Raw genomic sequence first — 25095 nt, 5'->3', positions numbered from 1 at the left:
TCTGCCGTTAGATGTAGGGGTAAATCCGGAATGCGGAAAAATTGAGGGCGAGGGTTTCTGCTCTTGTGCGGTCGCGCCCCCTCTTCTTCTACGCCGCCACAACTTGCTGTGCTTCAGCATCGGAGACCTCACCGCCGGCTACCGGGCTGAGCAAGACAGCGTCCTTCCACCGTAGAAGTCATCTGTCGCCCAGAAGCGCTGCGCCGCAGTTTTTTTTTTGAAATAATTTGGCGATTTGACTGAACGCCAATGCCCCGCGTGAAGCCCATCCCTGAGATGGAAGAGGAGGCGGAGGAGGTTAGGCAGGAAGTCGAAGGTGCCAGCGGGGCGGAGGGGAGCCCGGATGCTGGGGCCGGCGGCGAGGAGGGGGCGGAGGAGGAAGAGAAGGAGGTGAGCTTCGATGAGCTGGGCCTGGACGAGCAGCTGAAGAGGGCTCTGAGGAAGAAGGGCATCGCGAAGGCAACCCCGATACAGCAGGAGGCCATCCCTCTCATCCTGGTGCGTGATTTCTGGCTTTTATTCTCCTTTTGTTGTGGGTGCCTTTTTGTTTCGTGGAATTTAGTTCAGATGTTCGTCATCTGTAATCCAATCGGCTACAAGGCTCGGGTCTGTAATTATTACTGTAGCGTTGGCATCTTAGAGTTTGGTAAGAAATAAACGGTAAATGGTGCAGGAACTATGGAATTTCAGCCCCCTTCATACTTGTAAAACTTTGATTCTGACTAGTGTGATGGTAATATGCAAATTACAGCGCTATTTGGATAGCCTGCATTTCTTGAAGACAGTCCTATTTAAATTTAGTTTTAGGCAAGCATATCACAAGAAGGATCTGGTCACAAACTGTTGTGGCCTGTCCACCATACCCAGTAACACTCCAGACAATCGCTTATCCAGATCATGTGCAAACATTTTTTTCTTTAATTTATGATTTATGACTCTGATCAGCAACCAAATGTTGTGGCTCCAGGAAGGGAAGGATGTAGTTGCAAAGGCGAAGACTGGCTCTGGAAAGACCTTTGCCTACCTTCTCCCGTTGCTGCATGACCTACTGAAGTTATCCTCAGAAGGCCGTATTCGTAAACCCGCACCAAATGCCTTCATCCTGGTGCCTACACGAGAGTTATGCCAGCAGGTAGTGGGCCTCAACCTTTCTTTTGCTGAGATTGTTTTATGATTTAGTTTGGGTTGAATTGAATTGTTACAAATGCTATATCTGTAGCAGTTTAAAGATTAACATATCACTTTGATACATCCTGATTCATATGTGAATTTTATTGATGTTTGGTACACTGAAGTTTGCAGAGTATTTTGATACATCCTGATTCATTGGTTTGTAACTGGATATAGTGCAGTGCAAAAATATGATTATTATATCCACCATTGTGATATGTTTTGCCTTACTGCACAGTTGCCATTAACGATTAATATCATGTGGGTATAATATAGCTTCCTTTTCCTTTTCTCTTCATCCGCTAAAAAGAAACTAACTCTGTTGTCATTATATATTTGCATACTGTAGGTTTATAATGAGGCATCATCTCTCCTTGAGTTCTGTACATCCAAATTAAAGGTCGTCCAAGTGACTGCTAGCATGTCGGATAAGGATATTGTGAGACAATTCTACCTCATTTCATCATTATTTTCTCAACTTGGTATTTGTCTTTTCATTATGTCTATAAGCATAACTAACTAAACCCTGTTATTTGCAGACTGTTGCATTGTCTGGCCCCCCTAATATTCTTGTGTCAACTCCAGCTTGTGTTGCAACATGCATATCAAAGGGCATTATGCGTGGCTCATCAATCAAAGAATCTCTTTCAATGATGATTCTCGATGAGGTGCACTTCATTTGTCATGCATTTTTGTTGTTTACAACTTTACATACTTTATGTGTCCTCCAATATAAACAGGAATGCCATTGTTGACGTTGTGTCTCTATATTCTCTTTCCCAATCTGTGAACTGATGTAAAACTGTACTGTTCCAATTTTGAAGCTGTTCTTCCATTACCTGATTGAGTCTTTGAGTGTAGTTCGTTGTATTTATTGGTGCATTTGATGATATTAATTTTGAGCCCCTGCAGAAAGCTGGAGATCCATACTACAAATTTGTGGTGACATTTTTGAAAAGTTGCAGTGCTCTATACTTCATCCATTATTATAGGGCATATTTTGATATATAAAGTCTTCAAAAGTATATATTGACCTTTAATTTCTCTTACAACGTGTGGTTTTTGTCCATTGCCACAAAATCAACAGCATCTTAAAGCACTTTGATTTTGAATTTATTGATACCACATTTATACTCTAAACATGCATATAAATTGACTAATTGTTGGTCAAAGCTTACAGAGTTCGACCTTTTCAAATCAAAATATGCCTTATAAAAGTTGAGGGAATACCAAATATGCTATTTTATAGTATTGCACATCAAATTCACACTTCTGTGGATTGACCATAATGTTCACGCAAGCTCCTTTCGAAGAAGTTGCTAATCTATTAATGGTTAGTTCCCAGGCTGACCTTCTTCTGTCCTATCGCTGTGAAGATGACTTGAAAGCTCTCATCCCACATATCCCAAGAAGCTGTCAGTCCATTCTGATGTCTGCAACCTCAAGGTCAAATGTGCTCCATGTTCCTTTTTTTGCATTTACAGTTTTACACATCCTATCTTGCTTCCACTGCCTAACTTTAAGATTTCTCTAAGCGTCTCATTTTTCATATATACTTAATCAGATATTTGGCACTTCAAATTGTGACTTTTTGGCTGTATACAGTTTTCTCATGCTGATTCTCTTAAGTGGAAGGTTGCTGTTAGGCCTGTTTGTGCTGTATCTTCTCTTTGTAACACTCTGCTAGTAGTTCAATTGACATGCATTTAATATATAAGCATTGGAGGTTGAATCCATGCTATTGCTATCCCTTGGTACAGGAAAACATTAATAGTTGTATGATTTACTTGAGCCCCTGCTTCCATTTATCTTTCATTTATCTGGTCTGGTACTGAATTGGACTGTCACAGCTCTGATGTCGACAAATTGATCAAGCTACTTCTGCACAACCCATTTGTTCTAACTCTTACTGAGGTTGGTCGAGCTAAGGATGATGTGATCCCCAAAAATGTTCAACAGTTTTGGGTAAGTCTCTTGTGCTGCCTTATAATTTTACATTTATGAACTTGTTCTCCATTTCCGTATTAGTATTGCAACTGTGATATTCTGAAAATTTCTAAGGGGAAATAAAGAGTTCCCATGTTTGATATTGTTACATTTTCCTGTCTATCCCTTATCTGGCTGAATTTATTTGGCATTTTGCACATTAATTTCTGCATCACAATCATTATGTTTCATTCTTTTTTACCCAGATCTCATGCGATGCCAAGGATAAGATGCTTCATATCCTTGCACTCTTAAAGTTTGAGCTTATTCAGAAGAAAGTTCTTATATTTGTCAACTCGATTGATGCGGCATTCAGATTACGACTGTTCTTGGAAAAGGTAGATTGAACTACTAGTCTTACCCTAATATGAAATGCAATTGGTGGTCTAGATCTGTGAATTTGAATGCTAGTTTGCTCGGTACCAAAAAGAACTTTCAGTGTCCTGAATTGATTCTTGGAATTGCTGTTTGAGGTAATTCAAAACTTCTTGTGATGCAATAGTTGAACTTGTGACATACTTTCGCCTGAACCACTCTCTCTGTTCCTTTTGTATTTGATATTTTAAATATTGTTGAGTCTCTTGATGTTTCATTAAATTCTTTTTTCTCTTAAGCTACCTGTACGATACTGGTTCAGGCAAGTGTGTAAAAAATGCATGAAAGGAGTTATAAACGGATCGGTGCTACATTTGTATTGTCATTTTAAGATAATGCTATGCAAACTTATGTGTACACTATGATAATTTACTATTCACTTCACTGTTTTTGTTGCCATATTACTTTGTTCACCGCTGTTTGCTTCTGTGTGGTTTCTATTTTCCATGTACACTTCATGTATTATTATTGCAATCTTATGATCAATATATGCTCTATACAGTTTGGGATAAGATCCGCGGTGTTGAATGCTGAGTTGCCACAAAATTCTCGGCTACATATTATCGAGGTAGCATATTCCATGGCTTGTATTAAAATTTGTAACTAGGAGAATTTAATTGCTTAAATGAAGCAAACAACTCGATTCTGAGTTTCTGACTTGAACTCTCAGATAGGTTCCCTTTAGCCCCTTAGATTTTTATGTTAATTCTGTAGTTGTGAACTTGTGATTAATTTTGCTACTTTTATTTATTCTAAATGTAGCCTAGTATTATGTTTCTATGACTTGAATAGCAATATCTTCATCTGCTCCTTTTCAGTCTTGTGACCCTTGCTGCTGACAGACCTAAAAAAATCGTAAAATACTAGTCCAATGGTTAGGGAAGTGAAATGGTATGCAAGGGTACCAGTTAAACAGTATAACAATCATTTACAGCTTTGATAGGATTTTTTTCCCTTCTATTTTCCATTAGAAGCTTGCACAGATTACTTCCTTGCATTGACAAGGTAACTCCAGAAATGACTTATTACTTCTTTATTTCTTAGGCATTCAATGCTAGATTATTTGATTATCTGATAGCAACGGATGACACTAAAACAAAGGAGGATAAGCAAACTGATAAGGAAAACAAGAAAGAGGCAAGGGTGTCCCGCAAACATTTGCAGCAGACTTTAGATGCTGAATTTGGAGTTGTCAGAGGAATCGACTTCAAAAATGTATTCACAGTAAGTTAATATCTTGACATAATCATGTATTCACAGCAGTTCTGTGTGCTGAGATCTTTGCTTAGGACAACTGCTGGACCTACTTTGTTCTAATCTGATAATGCTTATCCTGTTATTGTGAGTTCTCGTCTGAGTCTGACTTCTATAGGGATTGACTGTCTTCTTGGAATTCTTCATCAATATAGAGCTGTAATAGCATTTCTGTAGATGATATGTCCTATGCAAGTTTTACTATATTTTTTCTTAGAGTTTCATGGTTGCATCATCTAATATTCACTCATGATGAGCAGTAGATGCTGAATTTTATGTATTGAGAAATTGTCAACCAATGCTCCTCCCTAAAATATATTAAAGAGGATTTAGTTTGAATTTCAGTTCGCCACTGATTCTCTCTTTAAAAAGATGTATAGCACACGTTTAAATTTTATTATCTTTTTTCCTCTCACACATATCAGCTAAACAAGGTCACCATAAATGACATGCTGATTTCATAGGCCATGTTTGGATCCAAAGGCTAGAGCTATTTAGCCCAAGCAAATAGCCCTCCAATAAAATAGCTCTTGACATGTTTGGATCCAAGGACTATTTAGAGCTATTTGTACCTTCTCAATCATTTGGATCCAATTAACCTCTCTTCCTGCTGGATCCTACCTGCTTTGCTACACCGTGGACTTCCCTGTGGCACCTAACACTACGTAGAGGGCTTCAGGGAACTGGAAACCCAGCGCACGGTGCCGCCGCCGGCGACGGGCTCGACGGCGGTGACCCCGCGCGCCCACCGCCCGTGAGCATGTGCGCGAGCCTTGAAGGTGGCCGTGCCCGCCGGCCACGCCGCGGGGAGGCCCTCGAGCCTCGCGGGGCCCACCCTGACGCCGGCCCGCCGCGCCGCGCCGGCGGCGGCCGGCGCCTTCGCCTTGGCCCTCGCGACCACCATCCCGATCCTACCCCTCCCTCGCTTTGCTTCGCTGCGCCGGCTGTATCGCTAGGTGTGGGCGCAAGCGGCTTGTCCGGTTGTGTTTGGCCGGCCTTGGCACCGACGAGGCCGTCGGTTGTCTTGCCTGCTTCCTTCTCGGGGAGCGCGTCACTGGCACATGCACAGAACGAACGCGGCGGGAACGAGATGGAGGTGAGGTGCGGCCATGCGGCCACAGGGGAGGAGAAAAAATAATTTTCCAGTGGGACCCACTCAAATAGCTCAAATAATCACCCTTTGGGTGTGATAGTTTTTTGAGGTAGGCTATTTGCAAATAGCCCAAACTAGCCCTCATGTTTGGGGATTTTGGGCTATTTTAGGCTATTTTAGACTCAAAATAGCTCTAGCCATTGGATCCAAACATGCCCATAGTTGAAGTTCTGAAGATACAGGATTGACCATTATCTTTAACTTTTCATTAGGTAGTTAATTTTGACATGCCACCGGATCCTGCTGGGTATGTTCACAGAATAGGACGAACAGGGAGAGCAAATAAGACCGGTGCATCTGTATCGCTTGTAAGTTCAATTTTGCATGGTTCCATCATATAGATTAACATCAGGATTCAGGAATAAAGTATCATTTTGTAAAGTTTCTACATGGTTCTGTTGTCAATGCCCTCACTTTTTTTGTTAATCGCTGCTTCAGGTTTCGGAAGAGGAGAGTAGTATTTTTGAAGACATTGAGCATATGTTGCAAGAAGTTGAAAATAAAGATATAGATTGCATTTCACCTTTCCCCCTACTTACAAAAGATGCTGTCGACTCTCTACGATATAGGGCTCAGGTCAGCAACTTGAATCTCTTTTAGCAATTCTATATTGCTACTTCTGCCTATCTTTTTTCAACATTATCCTAAAATAAGTAGGTATTGAACAATTGGTTTGTGAGGCTGTGCTAGACTGCTAGTATTAGTGAGGCATAGTTGCCCGGTGGGAATGTACTATTGTTATTGCTGATTAGTCTGAAAGCAAATCTAGTATTAATGAGCTATCCTGTTGTTGATCGCCAAGATGGATTCTTGATCATTTTTTTACAATCTTCCTTTCCATGTCCCTTTCGTCTATTCCTGTTATTAGTCAAGGAGAATTGTATATGTATATAGACTAATGTGGCCATGCCCATTAAATATGAAATCTTGCTCAGGGTTTAGGGTTTAGGGTAAGAAATATTCCTAGCCTGGTAAGGAAGTTCATTTTCTGAGCAGTGAATTGTGTGCTTTTGCTGTTTGCTTAGGCAAGCTATTTTGTTGGTGTATATGTGAGCCCATGTATAGAGGCCCATCTAGAGGCCCATGTATAGGATCTATATATCCCACCCTTCTAGGGTTTGGAGGAATACAAGCAATTATTCTCTCCATCATGGTATCATTAGCCTAGGGTTAGGTTTCCTCTCTCCTCCCTCCCCTTCCAGCCGCCCGCAGCAGCCGCCGCCGCCGGCCCATGGCCGGCCGGCCGCCGCCCCGTCCTCTGCCCCTACAGCCGCCGCCGCCGCCGGCACGCGCGCGGGCCGACGCCGCTCGCTGCGGCCCTCCTCGCCGCCAAGTCGGAGGCTTCGACGGCCCAGGAGCGGCTCCGCGTGACTGCTCTCGTCTGGGAGCGTGAGCGCACCGCGGCCGACGCCTCCGCTCTCCGGGTCGCCGAGGCGGAGCACTTCCTCCGCGCCTCCTCCGGCCGGCCCGTCGTCCCCGAGCCCGGCGCCTCTTCCTCCCGCCAGGCCCCGCCCGCTGGATCTGGAGCCCGGTACGATCCGACCGACCCCATGGTCGCCCAGCTCCACCTCCAGGCCGCCGGCGTCCAGAACATCAGGGCCCTAGTCACCGTCCTCCTCGACCCGACGTCCTCTTCCTACGGACGCTGGCGGGACCAGGTCCTGCTCGCCCTCCGCTGCTATGCCCTCGACGACCACGTCCTCCTCGACACGCCGCTCGAGGCGCAGGACGTGGCGTGGCTGCGCCTCGACAGCATCGCCGTGTCCTGGATCTTCGGGACTATCTCCCTAGATCTCCAGGACCTCGTCAGGACCCACGGCGGCACCGCGCGGCAGGCCTGGGTGGCGCTCGAGGGGCAGTTCCTCGGCAACGCCGAGTACCGCGCCCTCCAGCTCGACGCCACCTTGCGCACCTTTGTGCAGGGGGACCTCTCCGTTGGTGAGTACTGCCGGCGGATGAAGGGCATGGCCGATGCTCTTCACGACCTCGGGGATCCGGTGTCCGATCGGGTCTTGGTGCTCAATGTCCTGCGGGGCCTGAGCAGCACCTATGCCATGTTATTAGCACGATAAAACGTTGAAACGTTGGAGAGCAGATTTCGTCTTGTAAACGTTTAAACGAACATTTAAACGTCGTGACAAATAATATAGGAAAATATCAATATAAATAATTAATTCACACAATATACTAAGTTTAATACCAAACAACTAGTTAAATATCAAACAACCAATGTAGGTTCACATAATAATAGTTCCAAAATAACATGTTCACAACCAAAGCAATCAAACAAACAACAAAATAAAATAGTAGAATGACAAGTCCACAAGCACAAGTGCATAAGCAAGCAAATCAAATCCACAACCACAAGCACAATAATAAGCACACAAGCATTATTCAATCTCCCATCTATGATGTCTCAAAAACCATCATCTAGTTCATCAAGACCGATATCATCATTCCTTTCCTCTTCACCATTGCCACCATTGTTTGTTGCTTCATCGTCATCCATATCAAGGTCATCAAGCACAAAATCATCATCATTCTCATTTTCTTCACCCACATCAGCGTCATCTTCATCTTCATCTTGAACAATTCTTGACACATGACTACCATGAGCTCGCCTAGGAAAATTACGTCCTTGAAGTTGTGTAGATGCACCAGCGGCTTGATCAACATGGTCCCATGTGAAAAGAGGATCACCCCCAATAGGTGCTGAATTAGCAAATGGATCAACCCACTCATTGTCCCAATCAAAATCTTCAAGAACTAAAGGATCAAAGTTCTTTCCTTCTTCACGCATTTTTTGGAACCTAGCGGCCATCTTTCTATTGTATGAAACATACACCAAATTATTCAATCTCTCATGCTCTAGCCTGTTCCTTTTCTTGGTATGCATCTACAAGTTACAACCAAAGTAGCAATACTCAATAAATAAGGAGGTAACAACTAAAATTGAGTAGTGTCATGTAATATAAGGATATAAACTAACTTACAAATTCAAATGTGCTCCAATTTCGCTCACAACCGTATGATGAAGCACAAAGACTAACAATCTGTCTTGCAAACTTATAGAGCTCAATGGTTCTACCACCATATGCAAGCCACCAGTCAACTAAATAAGAAAATAGGTTGGGATTTAGATGCTGAAAACAAATTACATGTTGCTGAAATAGATATTGGAAGTTTACAAGTATTAGAATACTCACTTGGACTTCTTGTTTGAGCGTTCCTTATAGCCATTGGGTTTGCAAATGATTCTCTTTGGTTCTCATAAAGGACAGCCTGACCATCAATTTTGTCTCTAAGGTCCTCATCTGTCACCATTTTAACAAGCACATCATTGAAGCAACCCCTTAGCTCTCCAACATAGCCATCATCATCACTCTGTTTCATCTTGTAGAATTTTCCTGGGTTCAAATATAGTGCTGCTCCATACAAAGGAGGGGCTGATGGGCACCTAAAACGTCCATGCAGTGGCGTTTAAACGAATTTCACGAGGTAAAATGCCAAAACGAATAAAACGAACGTTTAAACGCCATAAAACGTCGTTTTATGTGATTTTGTCAAAACGTTCGAGCGTTTCACAATCTTATGGCGTTTTATCGTGTAAACGTCGTGAAAACGACGTTTTCACGACGCTTTAATAACATGACACCTATGACCACCTGAAGAGCTGGATCGCCTGCCAGAGGCCCTTCCCCTCCTTCCTGCAGGTCCGGGACTCACCCTCGAGATCACCAGGGGTCTCGCGCCCGAATCGCCCTCGTCCACCTCCACCGCGCTCGTCGCTGCTCCACCGGCTTAATCCGCCGCCCCTGCCACCTCTTTCCTTGGTGCTGCTCCCGCCGAGCAGACCGGAGGTGGGGGGGCCGTGGACGTCGGCGGCGGGGGGGGGGGGACGTGGGGGTGGTGGTGGCACTGGTGGCCCTGCTTCTGGGGGTACCGGTACCGGTCGGGGCACGCCGACTCCGCCGGCTCCGACTCCCGCTTCTGCCCTGCCCCTGGACCGCCCTCGCCATCCTTCAGCAACCCATGGTCAGGGCGCATCTCGATGTGGTCGTTCCAGGGTCCGGGAGGGGGGCCTCGTCCTCAGCTCCAGCCGGCGGCCATGTTCACTGGTGCTGCTCCCCTCTCCGCGCCGTACTGGACCCCGCCCGCTCAGTCCAACCAGCAGCCGACCTGGCCTGGGGGTGGGACCAGGCTGTTCTGGCGCAGTCCTTCAGCACCATGGGACTGACGCCGCCGGTCAGCACCGAGTGGATCGCCGACTCGGGTGCCTCGTTCCACCACTCCTGATGCCGGTATCCTCTCTTCCGTCCGACCCCCACACCTCTCTTGTCCTTCTTCTATCATGGTTGGTGATGGGTTTTGCCTTCCTGTCACCGCCGTGGGTTCTGCTCCTCGTCTTCCTAATATTCTTGTTGCTCCTCAAATGGTTAACAATTTTTTTCCATTCGCCAGTTTACTGCTGACAACTCCTGTTCTATCGAAATTGACTCTTCTAGTCTTACTGTGAAGGATTCGGCTTTCCGGCGTCCGCTCCTCAGATATGATAGCCCGATGCCCCTTTACACTCTTCGGCTTCCTGCCTCCGCTGCTCCGTCTTCGACTTCTTCTTCGTTTACTGCTTTTGCCGTGATGCCTTCTTCCACCACCTGGCTCCGCCGGCTTGGACACCCCGGCCGCGACGTTTTGGCTAAGCTCAGTCATAGTACCGATGTTCCATGTACTACGGCTTCTGTTGAGCACCTCTGTCATACGTGCCAGTTAGGTCGTCATGTTAGACTTACATTTTCTTCTTCTTCTTCGCATGCTGCGCATGCTTTTGATCTTATTCACTGTGACCTGTGGACATCTTCTGTACTCAGCATGTCTGGCTACAAATATTACCTGGTTATTGTTGATGATTTTTCTCATTACTCTTGGACTTTCCCTTTGCGCGCCAAGTCTGAGACCTTCCCCACCCTCCTCCACTTATTTGCCTGGGTGTCCACTCAGTTCGGCCTCACTGTTAAGGCCGTCCAGTGTGACAACGGGCGGGAGTTCGATAACTCCACCTCCCGTTTCTTCTTTCTCTCGGGGTGTTCAGCTGCGTCTAGGGATGGCAACGGGTACCCGAAATCCGAAACCCGATGGGTTTTTGCTCCATTAGGGTGCGGGCATAGACTAAATTCTATACCCGCGGGTTTCTTAATGGGATAAACTTCGTACCCGTCGGGTTTGCGGGTGCGGGTTTGTTCTCCAAGTACCCAAACCCGCAAAGCCGTGGGTACAATAAACCCAACAACATATAACCTAAAATACCAATGTCACAAGGTCTTGTATCAAAATAAGGTCCAATCACATGCTAAGAGACTTAGACTCACGTACTTCCATTCCCATGGATGATTACCTACTAATAGACTCATTTGCCTATAATGTATTGTGTATTTGTTTATGCTTTCTATTAAATTTTGTTGCTTTTTCTATCGGGTACGGGAAACCCGCGGGTATAAAAAAAACCCGCACGGGTACGGGGACGGGCATGAAATCATACCCGCGACGGGTATGGGTTTTTTAACGGGTACGATTTTACCCTGGCGGGTGCGGGTTTGGATTAGTGATACCCGCCGGGTTTGTGCCCGTTGCCATCCCTAGCTGCGTATGTCTTGTCCGTATACCTCTCCTCAGAACGGCAAGGCTGAGCGGATGATTCGCACGACGAACGACGTTGTGCGCTTCTGGGCTGAGAGCCTCCACACCGCCACCTACCTGCTCAACCGCCTTCCGTCCACTGCTTCTCTTGCTCCCACTCCACACCACTCTCTTCGGTACCCCTCCTCGCTACGACCACCTTCGGGTCTTCGGGTGTGCGTGTTACCCTAACACCTCCGCCACCGCTTCTCACAAGCTGGCGCTCCGCTCGACTCGTTGTGTGTTCCTCGGGTACTCCCCTGACCACAAGGGGTACCGATGCTTTGACCTCACCTCTCGCCGCGTTCTGATCTCCCGACACGTCGTTTTTGACGAGTCGGATTTCCCCTACTCCACCTCCTCCACACCTTCTCCTGACCCCGAGCTGGAGTCTTTGTTTCCGACTGACCCGGTTGTTCAGCCACCGTTACATGTCTGTCCTTTTCCTGCAGGTTTTCCCGTCGCACTGACACCGTTTCCGGTGATCCCTGTTGCGCCGAGCGTGGCCCCGTTGCCCGCGGTCGCGCCACGCGCGCCCCCCGGACCTCCGGTCGTGCCGCGCGCGGACCCGGTGTCTCCCGCTGCGCCACTTGTGGCCCCGGTGCCTTCCCCTGCCCCTGCGCGGTACGCTCAGCCGGTGCAGGTGTACCGGCGCCGCTCGGCGCTGACACCGGCGCCGCAGCGGTACGCTCAGCCGGTGCAGGTGTACCGGCGTCGTTCGGCGTCGACACCGGTGCCGCCTCCTGCTCCGGAGGCTCCTGCGACGCCTACAACGGAGCCGTCGCCGCCGCCGCCTCCTCCGGCTCCCTCTCGAGCCGAGCCGGAGGTGTACCACCCGCCAGTCATCCATCGGGATCCTCGGCATATTCATCCCATGGTGACTCGGCGGATGGCGTCTCAGGCCGCGACTCTCTCCGCCACCGAGGGAGAGCCGCGGGTCTCTCCGGTACCCTCCTCTGTCCACGACGCCTTGGCGGATCCTCACTGGCGTCGCGCGATGGAAGAGGAGTACGCGGCTCTTCTTGCCAACCAGACGTGGGACCTCGTCCCGCGTCCGTCTGGTTGCAATGTGGTGACTGGCAAGTGGATCTGGACGCATAAGCGTCGGGCTGATGGCACACTGGAGCGCTACAAGGCTCGCTGGGTTCTTCGGGGGTTCACTCAGCGACCTGGTGTGGACTATGATGAGACCTTCAGCCCAGTGGTGAAGCCCGCTACGGTGCGCACGGTCCTCTCGCTTGCGCTCTCGCGCTCCTGGCCTGTGCACCAGCTGGACGTGAAGAATGTGTTTCTTCACGGCACTCTCTCAGAGACTGTCTACTGCTCTCAGCCAGCGGGATTTGTGGACTCGAGTCGTCCGGATATGGTCTGTCAGCTCAACAAGTCTCTCTATGGTCTGAAGCAGGCTCCTCGGGCTTGGTACTCTCGGTTCGCCACGTTCTTGCTGACATTGGGGTTCACCGAGGCCAAGTCCGACACGTCTCTTTTCATCTACTGCCGTGGGGACGAGACTGCATATCTGCTGCTCTATGTCGATGACATTGTGCTCACAGCCTCCAGTCAGCAGCTACTTCAGAGTGTCATCTCCTCTCTGCAGCAGTAGTTTGCTATGAAGGATCTGGGTCAGCTCCACCACTTCTTGGGCGTCACTGTTAAACCTCGCCCGTCTGGTCTTCTCCTTCACCAGCGGCAGTACGCACTCGATATTCTGGAGCGGGCTGGGATGACTGATTGCAAGCCCTGCTCCACTCCTGTCGACACTCAGGCGAAGCTGTCTGCTGTTCTGGGTGATCCGGTGGCTGATCCTACTGGCTACCGGAGTCTGGCTGGCGCTTTGCAGTACCTCACCTTCACCAGGCCGGACCTCACCTACGCTGTTCAGCAGGTCTGTCTCCATATGCATGATCCCCGGGAGTCACACCTTGCTGCACTGAAGCGTATCCTCCGCTACGTTCGTATGTTCGTGGCACTGTGGACCTCGGCCTGGTGCTTCACCGCTCGTCCTCTGCTGAGCTGGTGGTCTACACCGACGCTGACTGGGCTGGCTGCCCGGACACTCGTCGCTCTACTTCTGGCCGGGCTGTCGCTAACGGCGTGGCGGAGGCGTTCTGGCTACGACAGCTCTTGGCGGAGCTCCACAGCCCGCTCGCCAAGAGCACGCTCGTCTACTGCGACAACGTCAGTGCCGTGTATCTCTCCACCAACCCCGTCCAGCATCAGCGGACGAAGCATGTGGAGATCGACCTACACTTCGTGCGCGATAGAGTCGCCATCGGCGATGTTCGGGTACTCCGTGTCCCGGCTACCTCCCAGTTTGCTGACATCTTACATCAATTTGTTTGTGTAACAGCAATACTAATTTGGGTGGCTAACATTAAATTACCCTGCTCTTACAGGATGTTGCGAGGAGTGTGACAACACGTGATATACAGGAAGCACGTCGCCAAGACATAAAGAATGAAATCCTGAATTCTGAGAAGTAAGATTTTGTTGTAAATGCAACTTGCATAATGATAACTGAATGTCTTGAAAACAACCTCCTGGTTCTCCTTGGAAAAGAGGGAAAAAATCACAACTAGCTGGATACTTCTAGCAAATAAAATGTGTGATTTCTTGCTGATAGAATGAATAAATCAAAGATATGAATGTGTACATTTTGCTATTTCATGAAAAAGGCGATCATCTTCATTCAAAGCTATTTCTGCACCCGTATTTTTTTCCCATAACAATGATCCCTTTTCATCCTGTAGATTGAAGTCTCATTTTGAAGAGAATCCAAGAGACCTTGGTATGATTCATGAGCCTTATGCAAATAGTTGTGTTAGTAAAGTAACCTGTCTGACCAGTCTATGCTGTTTGTGTTTCTTTTCAGATTTGCTCAAGCACGATAAGTTGTTAAGCAACAAAGAAATTCCCGCACACCTGCGTGATGTTCCTGACTACCTAATTGATCCAAAAACAAAAGAAGCCAGCAATGTTGTCAAACTTTCCAGGGCTGCTATGGGTATTGACAAACCCCAAAGGAGGAAACGACAGGGATTCAAGGGAGGATCTGGCAAAAGTAGAGACCCCCTTAGGACTTTCTCTGCTGAGGTACATTTACCCATTTAATGACTTTGGAAACCGGTTTACAGTTCAAGACATTATCCATGCCCTGCTTCCCTGAACAATGATGATTTTTTCCTTGCTGGCTTGTTTCTTGTTTGATCATGCGATAATTCATGCCATAGTTGCCCGATGGTACAGTCTGGGATGAACATATCATCATTAGTCCAGATGAACAAGCCTACAAGTGATTAAAGAAGCATAAAGAATTGAAATAATCTCTAGCGCACCCTGGATCTTTTTCTTCAGTCTGTCTGTTAAATGATACTCGTGCAATTCTTTCCTGCACTGATTTTCATGTTTGTTGGTAGGGCAAATCACGGAGACGACGCAGGAAAGATAGAGAGGGGGAGCAGGATAGAAGAAAGAAGAGTAAGAAGGCAGAAAGCTGATGTCTTCCAAGTAGTTTTACAATTAGCTCGCTCAGTTTTGTAGGCTTCTCGACTTTTTGTTTTTACTCTACTCAACTGTGGAATCTTTAGACAGGTTGTGTAAACAACGGCAAGGGTGACAGTGACACTAGCGACCATGGGGTGTAGAATTTGTTTCTCGCCTGACGGGAAACTTCTAATTTCTTTCCAAGTATCATGCACTTCTCTTGAATCCATGTTCAGGGAAACATTAACAGTGATGCGAACACAAGTTTCAGGATTTGATTGAACTACCAAAATTCCTTCACCAGAGCTGGGAATATTTAAGACCATAACCGATGTGATGATTTAGCTACTATTCTTACTATAAACTGGCTCAGATATGTAGGGATTCTTGCTACTGATAAGGGTGCTTTAACACCATAGCGGCAACAAAGGGAAGTATTGGTTTGTTTCAATTCACTAGCATCAACGGTGGATTTGCATGTTTTCCTTTCTTACAGAACATCTGGAGACACCAATCTTCTCTTCTTTTTTATTAGGAGCATATAATAATTGTTAGATTCAAGCATAGGTCTTCTATAAAGTGAAAAGGAAAATGCTTCCCTTACAAATAGTACAAGTCTGTTACGATAGATGTATGTTTCGGGCCCTTTGGTAGATGAGGCCAAGCCTTTTTATTAGCAAGGGATGTGGTGTGGGCAATCGTACTTGCGATTTGATGACGTGCTCTATCAGACTCAGAGTCTAAACTGTCAGAACTTTTTTCGTTGACTAGCTGGGTTAACTCCCTTCAGAGAACTCTACAATAAAATGCTGATATGTAGGCTTATTTGGATGGATTAAAGTTGAGTGCTAAACTTTAATATCTATTAGTACTCATATCTTGCTAAAGTTCTTTAGTCCTAGCTATAGTTTAGCCCACCTTATTAACACTCCTGTTGAGACGAGCTAGTGCTAAAATTTAGCATTTTTTGACATTGGCACTTGGATCCAAAGTTTCAAACACTATAGTCAGGTCTTTTGTGCAGAAAAACCTCCTCCGTATTTCTCGACCTCGTAACATTTTACTTTTTAATAGCATAAACATAGGATGACCGTTCCTACTGTTTTCATTAAAATTCAAATCGCATATGCAAAAAAAAAAGTAACAATGAGTTTCCTTCCATTGCATGATGAAACCATTTGCATACAGTGCATGTTTCATGGAATTTCTGACAATGCATTAGTCTTCAAACTCTGCATTTTTGTACCTACGATTTCATTCTACTAGTACTACGTTTAGGCCCATCAGCATTCAGCACTTGGTCCCAACAAGCTTCTGCCCTTGGAGTTCATGGATGATACTGGGTTTCCATCCGAATTTCCACAGGCCAAAGCTCAACAGAAATTTACAGTGGAATCAATTTTTCTTCAGCTCCTGCTATACATGATCCTCATCCATACCATAAACGATGAGCCATAGTATGGGGAGCAACAGAAGGAAACCAGCAATGAATGGTTAGGCCTCCAGCTATACAAAAAAGCTTCATTCCGCAAGCGCTTTACGGTGATTCAGTGATTCACAGAACAATTTGGGAGCAATATTGGCAGCTCACTGTTCTATCTTCATGGAACCTGTAGAGTACAGAAGGAACATTTGTATAAGATGATTGGATAACTTGAGACATTAAGTATATTTTAGATAAGAGACGAACAAAAGATAACTGAGTAGTGAGTATGAACATGTGATTTAAGAGCTGGATAAGTCATATGTATACCAGAGTTGTTGGCGCTGCTATCGGCTGCCACACCAGGGTTGAAGTTCATATGCGGCAGGTTTTGAAGTCCTTCCCACATTGCAGGTATCTGAATTCAAGGTTCACAAAAGTCTATCACCTCTTCAGAATCTGGAGATATATCTTAATCAGTGTCATGAAATGGACAAAAATTACCTGGTTCATTGTTGAGACATCATGAATTGTTCCCTGCAAAACATCAGCAGGATTGGAAATGTTGCACATCATTGGTGGCTGCATGATTCCTTGGCTAAACTGAGAAGCAAGGCTGCTTGATCCTGGATCCACTCCATAGAAAGCAAAATGTCTGTCTTGTGAAAGCATCATCTACAGACAAGAAATTCCATTGAACAAATTATATCTAGAACAGCATCTAGAGAGATGTACAATGATAAGCGGATAGGGCGACTGGATTTACTTGTTTGGATAGAATCTGCTCAATGTCAAAGCCCAGCTCTGGGTTGACAGTTGCTAGTTTCATTGACAAGAACTGCAAGTTTAAAATTGTATTAGAATAGTGGATTATATTCTAACAAGATGCCACACATACTCCAAATCAATTAAACTATAGATGCACTAACACTACCTCGACCTGTCGTTGCAATGACTGCACATAGTTGATAATCTCATCAAGCATGACTGCCTTGCCAGTGATCTGTTAGAAAGAAAGCTGTAATGTGTGGAGTACAGGAGCCTTTGACAAGTTGCTTGCATTAAACCAAAGAGAAGTTACCTTACTGCATCCAGGAACAAGATCTTGAAGCAGTTTCATTCTCTCACTTATCTTTTTTCTCCTCAGCTGCAAATATTTTCATCAACTTCAAGCGTGAGTAAAGGAGAATAAAGCAAACTGAACTAGCAGTTCCTTATTACAAGTGAGAAGTTTACTCTTTCTGCAAGGCTGTGGCTGTTGGTGGCTTGGCCTTGTTTTGCCCGGACATGAACATAATCCTCTTTAGTACCATCACCATCAGAAGAATCTTCCTTGCTTTGCATTTTGGGCGAAATCTTTCTGTTCCCCTCCAATGAAATCCGTTCTGGCTGAGAAGAACCTTCTGTTTGTTGATCACCAGCATTCTATAGCCAACAAATACAATACAGTCAGTCAATACCATAAAAAACCATTGACATAATACTACATATCTAGATTAGATAGGAAGTGAGGCCAACAAGAAATCTTACTTGCAACATCGCGACGCAATCATCCATTCCTTTCCTCTTCTTCACACCCCCGCTATGCTCATCACTCATTTGGATGTTCTGACTGAATGTACCTGTGGGATTATCATTGTTTCCATTAGCTACAGAATTTCACCTTCAGAAAGGTGCCTAAGGACATGATTAAAAAAACTAACCAGATGAAGATTGATACAACCCGGGTCTTTCTTCTAAACCCATGTTGTAAGGTCCAAATCCATACGGTCCACTGTTATAGCCCATCTTCTGATGCATTGTGACAGTATTCCGATTTGCCTCGGAGAATTCTCTGCCACTATTTGCACTAGGACACTGATCAGATTGCTGGCCTGAGTACATCTCCAATTGTCCAGAAACACCAACGTTCCTTAATCCCCTGTTGAAAAATGAATTGAAGGTGAACAGGATGGATGAAAAACTACCTCTAAATTGCATCATAAAGACTTAAGGACATATATAAAGGGTGCCTTGTACACAAGGGGATGTCTCCAGTGCTCCCAGCCCATGAGGTGCTCCCATGCTCCCATTAAAAAAATACAAAGAAAAAGTTCTTGGTAAATTCAACAAAAAATATGTGTGGATACATGATTACACGTTCTACATTGTTGCAAAATTCCAAGTCCAACGAACTTTTGTGTAAAGAGTAACAAAAAAGACAAAATCAGCATGTTGTTAGCGGGCACGATAAACAGTAAAAACGGACCCGTTTACATGCTGATTTTGTCTTATTCCTTGCTCCGTGCACAAATATTCATTGGATCTGAAATTTTGCAACAATGTAGAGAATGGAATCATCTATCCACATATATTTTTGGTTGAATTTACCGTGCACTTTTCCTTTGCATTTTTTTGTGGGAGCATGGGAGTACCTATGGGTGCGGGAGCACCGGAGACGTTCTCTTGTACACAAGAGTAAATATTGATCAAGTCAGCAACACCTTTTATTTCACATATACATACCCCTCAGCTGGTTTGATTGAGGTTGAGGGAAAATAATATCATGCAACTGATAATCCTATCAGAGATGAAAAGCAGCCAGTCCCTTCAAGAACAGCCACTATCCCTATCGACAGATCAAAAGAAGGGCAAAAGAACGATCCACCGTCCAGACAAAGGCCTGCTGGAACTGTATTACAGCTGGAGAAGATGTGCATCATACATAGCCATAGCCTTTGGGAACAAACCAAATCTGCCACAGGGTAAAGAAACACACAGACAAGAAAGTGAAACTTTGAACCCAAGCAAACAACACTCACTAACTGAGTCTTTTGGAGCAAAGTGAATGAGATGGGAGGAGAGACTACTCTTCCAAAAAAGACTCAAACCCCAAAGCTAATTGGAAACAGGGAAAGCCTACCAAATCTTCAAGAACCAGGCATGTACCACACTAGTACCATGAAGCTTTAAAGAAAAGAGCCATGTTTCACCAGATGAAGAACTTGCAAACAAGTTTACAACTAACCAAGCAGTGTTGCCTCCTTTAGGATATGGCTAGGCAGCCACCTCTGAGAAGCTAAAAGACCTCCTATAATGCTGCCAGAAATTTAAACTAAGGGGAACTCTAAAAATTTAAAACGAAGGGACCTTTTTGGATGAGTAATAGTCACAGGACTATCATCTTCAGGGGCACATAGAAAAGATGAAGCTGCCTCCACAGAGGATTATCGATCAGCCTGTAATTTCTTCATAATCTTGGAATGAACAACAAATGTGAAAGCTTGGAGAAATACTTCCGCATCACCAGAGCTCACAGAAGGAGAGGGAGCAATAGAGCAAGCTGGAAGTGCAAGCTGAACTGGCGAGGGCGTGAGGCTATTTGAATGCGTAGATAGCAGGAATAGGATCTGCAAGAAATAACTAAGGTAGTGCTGAAGCTTTCCCAGAGCAGGGGGGACGAAAGCAACGACCTTTGACTACTCCATCGTGTGATGAGGTGGTGTAAAGATCTTGAAAGGAACAGGTGCTAAGATGTTGAAGACAATAACTGCCTGAAAATTACCTGACCACCGAATCACATGAACCTTCAACTCCAAGGGGCTGGCCACTAGTTTCACCTGCACAAGGAGAGAAATGCGTTGAAACAATTTCATTTCAAGAACTCAAGAGCAGCTGGATGATCTTTCTTTTTTCCAATGGAGAATTACCTGGCGCCAGAGCGCATTGGAGAGAGAGACGGCTCGGTTTCTTGGCCCTCCCCAAGTATGGATCGCAAATTTGACCGCGAGGGAAGGGGGTGGTGAAAGATTTTAAGGACAGGATGCGGAAGCAAAAGGGCAAGAAGGGAGCCTGCTGCTAAGTGGTGTTTGTTACCTGCCACTGAGGTGAAATGATTCCTTCTTGCCCTCTGGCAGAGGGTTGTTAACCACTGCAACTGCCCCTTCTCTCTCTCTCTCTCTCTCTCTGGTTAACTGCCCCCTTCTCTCTCTCTCTCCCAAAACCTTAGCGTAAGCTAACAACACCTAATCAAAGGTAACAGCAGACTAGTGTACTATTATGAGTAGTTTACTGCTTGCTTTACTTTAGTACACAAAGATTAGCTGTAGTAAGGAGAAAATAAAGTAGGGAGTAAAAAAATAGTGTATAATTCTCACCTGCCCAGCCTTGCATGCCCTCAATGTCCTGTGGGCCCCAGTTCGACTGTGGACTGTCCTATTGAAATTTGTATATTGTTTTCTAGGTTGATATTTTATTGCTCATCCAATAGATAGTACGTAGCTGCAAGTTTGAATTGAAATAAAATGGTTTTTGACCAAGTATATGTGATGTTTAAGAAACGGCAGCAAAGCCGAAATCCATTTGAGAAAAATTGCACAAATGTGAGTAAAGGTCATTTTATGGCTTATGAAGTTTATTTTCTAGGCTTTATAGCATGCTTGAATTTGTAGGTTCGGCACAGCAGCTCTGTTGCTACTACTACTTTATAAAGAGTAAATTATGATGGCTTTGTTTATAAGGGTAGGGGTGCTTCTCTTCCACACCAAGCTTTGAATGAGCCATATCTCTCTTTCTAACTGACATGTTGCCATCTATTTGTACACTTGGGCCTTTTTTCCTCACCCCTGCCAGCTTACCTACAGCCGTTCCTCTCTCTCTCTCTAGACACCCAAGGAAAAAGAAAGAAGGGTAGAGATAGAGGGAGGGAGAGGGTGACCAAAACATAAGGAATCTTGTAATCTTTTCACCCTTCTTGTCCTCTACAGTCTGAAAATGCAGGACACTAGCTGGATTTGTGGGATATGGTCAAAGCATGCACTGGAAGGCATCCTGCTGCTTGCTTAGGTGGCTCCATCTCCACAAGATCTCTCTTTTCTATCTTTCTTTGGGCACGTTTAGTTCCCAAAAAATTTCGTGCGCTACAGTAACTTCGAATGTTTAATCACTAATTAAGAGTGTTAAATGTGGATAACTGACAAAACTCATTCCACAACCCCGGACAAAATCGCGAGACGAATCTAATGAACCTAATTATGCAATGATTAGACAATGTTGTACTACAGTAATCAATCTCTAATGACAGATTAATTAGGCTTAATAGATTCGTCTCACGATTTCCCATCAATCCGTGTAATTAGATTTACAATTAGATCATGTTTAGTCCTCCTAATCTTCGATTGAAAATTGCTACAGCAATTTTTCCCAAAAAAATTTGGAACTAAACGCGCCCTTTAATAGGACAAAAAAAACTTACTAGTACATGGTGATGGAATGACTTCAGCGTCAATCAAATCACGCACAGCTCTAAAAGTTTGATCACTCTCCATGTCACAAAAAAAATAATGGTTTCAATCCACCAGTCAGTCAGAGAGGGGGGGGGGGGAGTAAAAATAAATGAGCTGTAGTATGTACATTACCCTCGTTCAGACACAGCAAGGCACCTAAATTCTGCATCCCAATGAGAGAATCTGGGACTTGTATTATGTGTCGGTGTGATTGGCTGTTTACATGCTTGCTTTGCACTAATCTAAGCAGTATATATATACTTAATACAATACTTCAGTCCAAATTGCCTGCTTTTAATATCGGAGCATTAGCTGTTACTGTTATCCTGTCCCTGTGTTCTTCTTGCAAAGGGATCAGAGGGTGATGCAACTTTGCACTGAACTCTTTTCTCAATTTGGTATCTACTAAATTATCAGGACATGCTTTTTTTAGATTGCAAAAGGAAAACTCGAATTGCATTAGGAATGATTAAATTGAGGGTGTGTTTAGTTGGTGAAAAAGTTTGAATTTTAGTATTGTAACATATTTTGTTGTTACTTAACAAATAATATTCAATTATGGACTAATTAGACTTAAAAGATTCATCTCGTGCTAATCAGTTAGAGTGTATAATTAGTCATTTTTTCAACTGTATTTAATGCTCCATGCATGTGTCCGAAAATTCGATGTAACAGATACTATAGGAAATTTTTACGAAACTAAACAGGGCCTGAATCTAGTGAAAAAAATGAGAAATTTCTCTACCAGTACGAACAGATTAGGTCAAACGGCGTGTGACTGTCCCGGTGGAAGAGGAAAAGAATCAGAGCTAGAGCAAAGTAGTCATGGTCTAGTTCACGCGGACCGAGTACTGCACTAGGATTAGTGACATCATGCTTGTACTAGGCAGAGCTCACAAGGCTGATTTTAAAATCAGTCTCTTGTTCCAACAGTCTACTCAAAGATCCAGAGGGTTTTTCTATTCTCCTACATACTACTATACTAGGCTACTAGAAATACCTATGAGAATTTTGTATTATGAACATGTACAATTTGTTGCTCCTCCTGTTCAGTGGGGGCCTGCCGGCTGCCGCTGTCCCCTGGTCTTTCATACTCCAGTCACCAATGCAAACATCCGTTTTGGCCCTAATCATGAAGAAGGCTAGGTTCTTAAGATCATTTAGGATCGTCTTCGGCTAGAACTTCGACTTATTCATGAGATTCAAAGAGCCCATCATGACTGTTGCTATAGTTTTCTACTCTTTGCGGTCTGTTGCGCAGATTTTTATTTTTTGCTTATGTGAAAACAGATCTATTATCTTATTATTTGGCCAATAAACGGAGACTCCACGTTCGCTCTCAAGGTCTAGAAATTCCCACATTAATCGGAGAAAATAGAAAAAATAAAAATTACCCACCACTGTCATTATAATAAAAATTAGCCTAAAATACCCATGTGCCTAATTAAAAATCATCCACCAATACCGTTATGAAAAATTAAATATATATACTATTAATAAAAACTAAAGCTAACAACAATCAATCAAAATAAAACAAAAATAAGAATAATTATATGCATAATATTATTAAAGCTCAACAAATCAAATTGTTATTATAGGTAGATCATATTTGAATTTTTTTAACTAACAATAAGACATGATTTACGATAATGAACAGGGTGATGTATGGTAAAAAATAGTATAATCTTTAAGAATGCAGCGACATGCAAATTTTTGAATTTTCAATACTAGTCGCGCAAATGCGCGAGCTATACGCCTAGTTTCTTTGATATGTTCAGCGGTTGAAGCCCATAATGAATTGCATGACCTAATTTTTTTTTAAAAAAAATCCTATGGTTCAAGATCGACTACAGCACCGAGGGAATTTAAGGTTTAGCCAGTGGCATGCGAGTGAATTTTCCAAACTTCCAATTCCAAACCACAAGAGTAGCCGTAGGTGAGACATTAGTGATTGACCACACCGCTAAGCACTCTCAACTAAGGAGTAAAGGGGGGTAACCATACGGGGTGAAGTGTATGATACGGCACCGCACGCGGCACGCGTAGAAGCAGAAGCGGGGGGCACGTCATGATCGCCGCCCCTTGGAGACCGATCGATGGCGATGGCGCGCGCGCTCGATAATCAAGTGAGATCGCGGCATGCTGGCAATGCTTGCTGCCCATGATGGAGACCTTGCCAAGCATGACAATGCAAGTAGTAGAGTACGCTGCTGGATCGATCGCTAGGCCTGATGAGAGATCTCACCCGCGATTAGATTAGTGCGGCAATCATCTGGTCGGGTTTAGCAACCGCGGGCAGGATGAGAGACCGGGTTAATTGATGGCCATGCACGCAGCCTGCTGTGCTGATAGCTGATAACCTGTTTTGGATGGTTTGGGATTTCTAGTACCCCCTCTCTATTGGATTGCCCGACAGAGAGAGCACTTGCCCACACCGAAATGCAGGCCCTCCTCCATGCTAAGTCTTAAGTCTTAGGAGTATTAATTAGTGATCTATACATGCACCTCCAACTTTTCTAATACAAATTTTTGAACTAAAGAGAGTTAACGGTGCACCTAAGGGCAGTGGCGGAGCCAGGATTGAGTACAGGAGAGGCTCTCCTCCTTTTCTTCCTCCTCCAACCTCTCTTTTTCTCATTCTTCTTCCTCAAATTTGTAAGAGGGGCTTAGGGGAGGTTCATGAGATTTTCAGCGGTAGGAGGGGCTCGAGCGCCTCCAGACCCGCCGCTAGATCCGCCCCTGCCTAAGGGCACTAATTTGTACCCCTACTAAGTCTACACCACATATACAATTCCGAAAATTAAACGTGCTGCACTAGCTAGTAGGAGTTGCAAATTGGTGTCCGTTAAAATATGCTCACCAGACGTACCCCATGGATCTCTGGGCTTATGCTGATAGTAACCTGCTCCTGAGCAGTGGCATTAAATTATAGAAACTTGTCTTACTTAGGACCACAGGGAGTAGTCTAACATCCTCCGTGCTACTAACAAACTAATAATACTCGAAACTGTTTGTCCTATGCTTCTTTATCAAGACATAGATATGTAGTTTAGGAAGAGCTACGAAACGGATCTGCTGCCATGTAAAGCAGACGGGCATAGATATGTAGTACTTTCGAAAAATAATGCGTGGGCCGCACGTTAGTGGAGCGCTACTGTAATATGGGCCTAGCTTCTGAACCGCAATGGTTTTATCGTGGGCACCTATAGGTCCGGCCCAGTTTTGTACAAGAAGGTATTTCGTCTGCGAATTTTTTTTATTTTAATCTTTTTAATCTAATATTTTAATAATAGCCTGTCAATATCTAAATTTCC

At 44.7% G+C, this 25095-nt stretch overlaps 3 protein-coding genes across 10 annotated transcripts; 1 reads left to right on the top strand and 2 right to left on the bottom strand.

Moving 5' to 3' along the window:
* Positions 1-50: 50 nt before the first annotated feature.
* Positions 51-15386, top strand: LOC120687283 (DEAD-box ATP-dependent RNA helicase 16-like). 2 transcript variants are annotated; one of them, XM_039969267.1, is made up of 15 exons: positions 51-498; positions 968-1132; positions 1520-1609; positions 1710-1838; positions 2516-2616; positions 3021-3135; positions 3363-3494; positions 4034-4099; positions 4576-4755; positions 6151-6246; positions 6377-6514; positions 14008-14090; positions 14362-14399; positions 14484-14704; positions 15028-15386. In XM_039969267.1, exons 1-15 carry the CDS (start codon positions 250-252, stop codon positions 15106-15108), a joined length of 1884 nt encoding a protein of 627 aa, XP_039825201.1. In that variant the 5' UTR covers positions 51-249; the 3' UTR covers positions 15109-15386. The 2 variants fall into 2 exon arrangements, with proteins under 2 accessions (XP_039825201.1, XP_039825202.1); XM_039969268.1 differs by lacking the exon at positions 6151-6246.
* Positions 8258-9717, bottom strand: LOC120687285. The gene is made up of 3 exons (XM_039969269.1): positions 9145-9717; positions 8932-9050; positions 8258-8834 (listed from the first exon to the last, which is right to left on the bottom strand). Exons 1-3 carry the CDS (start codon positions 9329-9331, stop codon positions 8355-8357), a joined length of 786 nt encoding a protein of 261 aa, XP_039825203.1. The 5' UTR covers positions 9332-9717; the 3' UTR covers positions 8258-8354.
* An 839-nt stretch (positions 15387-16225) lies between the features above and the next one.
* On the bottom strand, positions 16226-20491 carry LOC120691982 (transcription factor bHLH49-like). Of its 7 annotated transcripts, none has more exons than XM_039975191.1 (13): positions 20207-20444; positions 20062-20116; positions 19647-19906; positions 18974-19251; positions 18221-18541; positions 18048-18139; positions 17754-17942; positions 17599-17664; positions 17452-17520; positions 17284-17355; positions 17022-17192; positions 16848-16935; positions 16226-16704 (listed from the first exon to the last, which is right to left on the bottom strand). In XM_039975191.1, exons 5-13 carry the CDS (start codon positions 18498-18500, stop codon positions 16682-16684), a joined length of 1050 nt encoding a protein of 349 aa, XP_039831125.1. In that variant the 5' UTR covers positions 18501-18541; positions 18974-19251; positions 19647-19906; positions 20062-20116; positions 20207-20444; the 3' UTR covers positions 16226-16681. The 7 variants fall into 7 exon arrangements, with proteins under 7 accessions (XP_039831125.1, XP_039831127.1, XP_039831126.1 ...); XM_039975193.1 differs by having other exon boundaries at positions 18221-18438; positions 19023-19251; positions 20207-20443; XM_039975192.1 differs by lacking the exon at positions 19647-19906 and having other exon boundaries at positions 18221-18438; positions 19023-19251; positions 20207-20491.
* Between the last annotated feature and the right edge of the window lie 4604 nt (positions 20492-25095).

Source organism: Panicum virgatum, chromosome 9N (genome assembly GCF_016808335.1).
Source record: "Panicum virgatum strain AP13 chromosome 9N, P.virgatum_v5, whole genome shotgun sequence".
Taxonomy (NCBI): Eukaryota; Viridiplantae; Streptophyta; class Magnoliopsida; order Poales; family Poaceae; genus Panicum; species Panicum virgatum.
This window is presented reverse-complemented; position numbering and strand designations above follow the sequence as displayed.

Bases quoted from the DNA above. Each gene is read 5' to 3' on its own strand.
- LOC120687283 (XM_039969267.1), top strand. From the start codon at position 250: ATGCCCCGCGTGAAGCCCATCCCTGAGATGGAAGAGGAGGCGGAGGAG. The intron at 499-967 runs GTGCGTGATTTC...TTGTGGCTCCAG, and splicing joins AGGCCATCCCTCTCATCCTG to GAAGGGAAGGATGTAGTTGC. The intron at 6,247-6,376 runs GTAAGTTCAATT...TCGCTGCTTCAG, and splicing joins CCGGTGCATCTGTATCGCTT to GTTTCGGAAGAGGAGAGTAG.
- LOC120691982 (XM_039975191.1), bottom strand. From the start codon at position 18,500: ATGATGCAATTTAGAGGTAGTTTTTCATCCATCCTGTTCACCTTCAAT. The intron at 17,521-17,598 runs GTAACTTCTCTT...TCTTTCTAACAG, and splicing joins TTGTTCCTGGATGCAGTAAG to ATCACTGGCAAGGCAGTCAT. The intron at 16,705-16,847 runs GTATACATATGA...TGTACTCTACAG, and splicing joins TAGCAGCGCCAACAACTCTG to GTTCCATGAAGATAGAACAG.
- LOC120687285 (XM_039969269.1), bottom strand. From the start codon at position 9,331: ATGAAACAGAGTGATGATGATGGCTATGTTGGAGAGCTAAGGGGTTGC. The intron at 9,051-9,144 runs GTGAGTATTCTA...TTTCTTATTTAG, and splicing joins CGCTCAAACAAGAAGTCCAA to TTGACTGGTGGCTTGCATAT. The intron at 8,835-8,931 runs GTAAGTTAGTTT...TGTAACTTGTAG, and splicing joins ATTGGAGCACATTTGAATTT to ATGCATACCAAGAAAAGGAA.